Below are 4,107 nucleotides of genomic sequence, written 5' to 3'. Positions count from 1 at the left end.
GTCATGCCTGTCAGACTGAGAATCTTTTATTGTGAAAGGTCACTTCCTGCGACTCTTTGATAATAAAAACAGAGGATCAATAAATCCTCCATCGTGTTTCTGATCAGCACGTGACGGCAGGATGAACTCATCGTAAACATTATTATTATTTGTTATTAATACAAAGCGAAGATTCCCGTAAATCCAAACATTGATCATTAAATGACTGAACCGATTTCTGATCAGTTTGAATTTATTTAATGAAGATTTATCTGATCATCTCTTTCCTCTTTTCATAATTAGCTGCGCCGTCACGCATGCGCACTCCACTATTATGCAGCGCATCCCGAAGGAGAGTCAAGTTACAGGAAGTTACCAGATGTTGTAGTGTTTCCCCTTCAAAATAAAAGGCGAGTAGTTTCAATAACAGACTGCTGAGGCAGCAGCAAACAGGAGAGTTCACACTTTTAGTCAGAAACAAATAAAATACTGGAAGAAAGGGTCAAATAGTTCATTAAGAAAGAGTCAGTGCAGGAGGTCAGTGATGTTTGTCGCCTCGCGTCTCAGTTAGACAGGTCTGACCTTCCTGGCGTAGTTCCTGTGTCTGAGCCGGCTGTGAACTCATCTCACATGTTCACCAAAGTGATTCAGATCTTCAGCCTGAAACGAACACCTGAAAACGCCTTCAGACTTTCAGAACCAAGAACACGAACGTACTGAACCATCTGTGGATCGTCCCTTAAACGCCATTTTATCCAAGCCATCAAGTTCTCTTCGACCCTTTGTGTTGAGAGGAGGAGATCAGGGCTCAGCTCACCAGACGAGAAGAAGTTTTAACTCTTTAGAAGAAATATTTGAGGGGGGTCCCTCCAACAGAAAATGTTTAAAGCATTCAACTCTTTATTTCCTGCATCTGGAGAAAGTTTCTGCACCAAGTTAACACAAAGTTCAGGCAGCAGATGACGATTCAAACGTTCCTTTTGTTTCTTCTACATTTAAACCGCACGCTTCCTTATTGTGCAAATAAACCTTTCATCTGTTTTCAGAAGGTGACAGCCGCCTCGACCTGCTGAAGGTCCGTTTATCATTTTCCAGCACAGGGTCACATAACGCCATGAAGTCTAGTTCCCTTCATGCTGTACATACAAAATGTAGATCCAGCAGATGGTGGATAAATAACGAGTCCCAGAAATAAACTATCATCAGCGAGTTGAAGAGTCAGCAGAAACTTCTAGACCTCTTCCCAGCATGCAGCAGGGTGAACAGGCTGTGGCTGGGTGGGTTCTGTCCTTTAGGATCCTTTGGGCTCTGAGCAGTTTGAGCCCTCCGGTCCCGGGCCGTGCACATCCCATGTTGGTGATGTTTCCAGTCTGTGAAGTTGGCGTGGGAGTTTGGCCTTCTTAAGCTTCCTCTAGAAATCCAGTCGTTTCTTTCTTCACCAGCGTGGAGATGTGAGGCGACCATGTCAGGTTCTCTGTGATGCTGATTCACCTGCTCCACCGATGCAGACAGGAGTGAGTCTTTAGCTCCTGGTTTTGTTGACGTTGAGCAGCAGGTTGTTCTCTGAGCACCAAGATTTCTCATCGTTGTTTGGAATCCGGCCGATGATGGTGGTGTCGTCCGCAAACTTCACAGCAGAGTTCTCTCCATGTATGCAGTTGTGGTGTACAGCGTGAACAGGAGGGGGCGGAGCACGCAGCCCTGGGGGTCCCGGTGTGGAGCACTAGAGTGGAAGAGGTGAGTCCGCCAATCCGAACACACTGGGGTCTGTTTGTGAGGAAGTCCAGGATCCAGGACAGAGTGGGACTGAGTGCTTGCTGATCAGCTTCATGGGCAGATTGTGTTGAATGCTGACACACAGTTACGGGAAATTATGTTCTTTTTTTCTCCCAACTTTCACTCAAACATTATTTTCCACCAGAGTTTTTCTGCTGTGTTTTCACTGGCTACGTTGTGGGCTTTTATTGTGAAACCCCGCCGGGTCACGTGGTGCTCGGTGTGTGACTTGACAGCAGGTCAGAGGAGGAGAGAAAGGAGGAATGAATCATCGGGAGGAGACGGGCTGATGAGAGACACTCAGAGGACATCTGATCTGAGACCAGCTGCTTTTAAACATCTGCACAACAGCAGCAGGTCCCTGAACGCACCGCGGGTCGCTGATCCCGCCGGGACTCCGTAGCGTTTCTCTGGGTTTATCTGGGTGATTCTGGTGCCAATGATGCCGGATCAGATCTCAGTGTGTGAGTTCCTGTCGGAGACCACCGAGGACTACAACTCCCCCACCACGTCCAGCTTCACCACCCGGCTGCAGAGCTGCAGGAACACCGTCAGCATCCTGGAGGAGGTGGGCTGTCTGCCTGTCTGTCTGTCTGTCTGTCTGCCTGTCTGTCTGTGTGTCTGTCTGTGTGTCCGGGCGGCACTCCGCACTCTGTACCCGACCTTTCATTCCTCTCTCTCGGCGCACTGAGCGCATTTCTCCCCGGTGACCCGAGCGATAGAAAAAACAATTTGGCGAACTCCATTCACATTTCTGCTAATTTAATGTGTCAGCGGCTTTCAATCAAACCATGACATCTGAGATTGTCCTGGAAATGAAACGGTCCTCTCCTGAAGTTCTGTGCTTTATATATGCGCGTTGTTTTCCCTCATTAAAATCTTGAATGGGTTTTCGCTGCTCTCTGCCGCCCTCCGCGGTGAGTTTGGGCAGAATGAGATTGCGGGAAAAACAAGTGAGCTGATGTTGAAAGTTGCCATGTCCCTGAAGTGCGCGCTGCCTGATGGCTGACACCTACCCCGACTGGAACACCGACCCACAGAGGCACAGAAACGTTTCAGTACTGGACAAGTATTTGTGTTTTATTTAGCTGAATGACAATAGAACCTAGAAGTGCGAGATTTCTGAATGGAGTTTGGCTGAAGGGCTTGTCCGTAGGAGAAAACGTCACCTTGAAGACTGCACTGCTGCCAGCTGCGGTCTGTCTGCAGAACATATTCTTATATCTTTATATATCCGTCACAGTATTAATTAATCTCTGTGATCAGTGATTAATATAAAATCTAAATATCAGACCGGAGGCAGAAACAGCAGGAAGAGAAAATCAATACATATTACTATGACCTGGATCAAATAATGTTTAAGAACATTTCAAAGGCCGAGAGTTTTTACTCTGTGTAAATATTCAGGGAGGCTTTCATACAAAATGTTACCTTTAAAATGTTACATCAAATATCTGAATAATGATTAAATGTTTAGTTTAGTTATTTAGAGTCCCTGAAGGGACAGGTCAGCTGCTGACCACCATCTACTGTAGCTAAAACACGACTGTGTACAAGTACCTCAAACAGCCGCCCCTATAAACCCTTTAAACTCATCAGTCAAATATTTCAGGAAGCCATTAAACTCTACTTCCTCTGTTCATTAGGGGCTTTTCAAATTAAACTCTACTTCCTCCGTTCATTAGGGGCTTTTCAAATTAAACTCTACTTCCTCTGTTCATTAGGGGCTTTTCAAATTAAACTCTACTTCCTCTGTTCATTAGGGGCTTTTCAACACACACGGTAACACACGGTAACAGTCAGTAACAGTCAGTAACACAAAGTAACACTCGGTAACACACACAGTAACACAAAGTAACACACAGTAACACTCAGTAACACAGTAACACACACAGTAACACACACAGTAACACACGGTTACACACACGGTAACACACGGTAACACTCAGTAACAGTCAGTAACACAAAGTAACACTCAGTAACACACACAGTAACACACAGTAACACACAGTAACACTCAGTAACACACACAGTAACACACAGTAACACACAGTAACACTCAGTAACACACAGTAACACTCATTAACACACAGTAACACTCGGTAACACTCGGTAACATTCAGAAACGCACATTAACACTCAGTAACACTCGGTAACACACAGCAACACACATAGTAACACACTGTAACACACGGTAACACACGGTAACACACAGTAACATTCAGAAACGCACATTAACACTCACTAACACTCAGTAACACACAGTAACACACATAGTAACACACGGTAACACTCGGTAACACACGGTAACACACGGTAACACACGGTAACACTCGGTAACACACAGTAACA

At 45.5% G+C, this 4,107-nt stretch overlaps 1 protein-coding gene across 1 annotated transcript in view; it reads left to right on the top strand.

Moving 5' to 3' along the window:
- The first annotated feature begins 1,947 nt into the window (after nt 1–1,947).
- asap1a (ArfGAP with SH3 domain, ankyrin repeat and PH domain 1a) overlaps nt 1,948–4,107 on the top strand; it is a 28,594-nt gene continuing 26,434 nt past the window's right edge. Inside the window, exon 1 of the mRNA XM_046051180.1 lies at nt 1,948–2,323. Coding sequence (XP_045907136.1) covers nt 2,195–2,323 — 129 coding nt within the window. The 5' untranslated portion in view covers nt 1,948–2,194. The remainder of the gene's footprint in view (nt 2,324–4,107) is intronic.

Source organism: Micropterus dolomieu, linkage group LG06 (genome assembly GCF_021292245.1).
Source record: "Micropterus dolomieu isolate WLL.071019.BEF.003 ecotype Adirondacks linkage group LG06, ASM2129224v1, whole genome shotgun sequence".
NCBI lineage: Eukaryota > Metazoa > Chordata > Actinopteri > Centrarchiformes > Centrarchidae > Micropterus > Micropterus dolomieu.
Note: the sequence above shows the minus strand (reverse complement) of the source record. Positions and strands in the feature narration are given on the sequence as shown.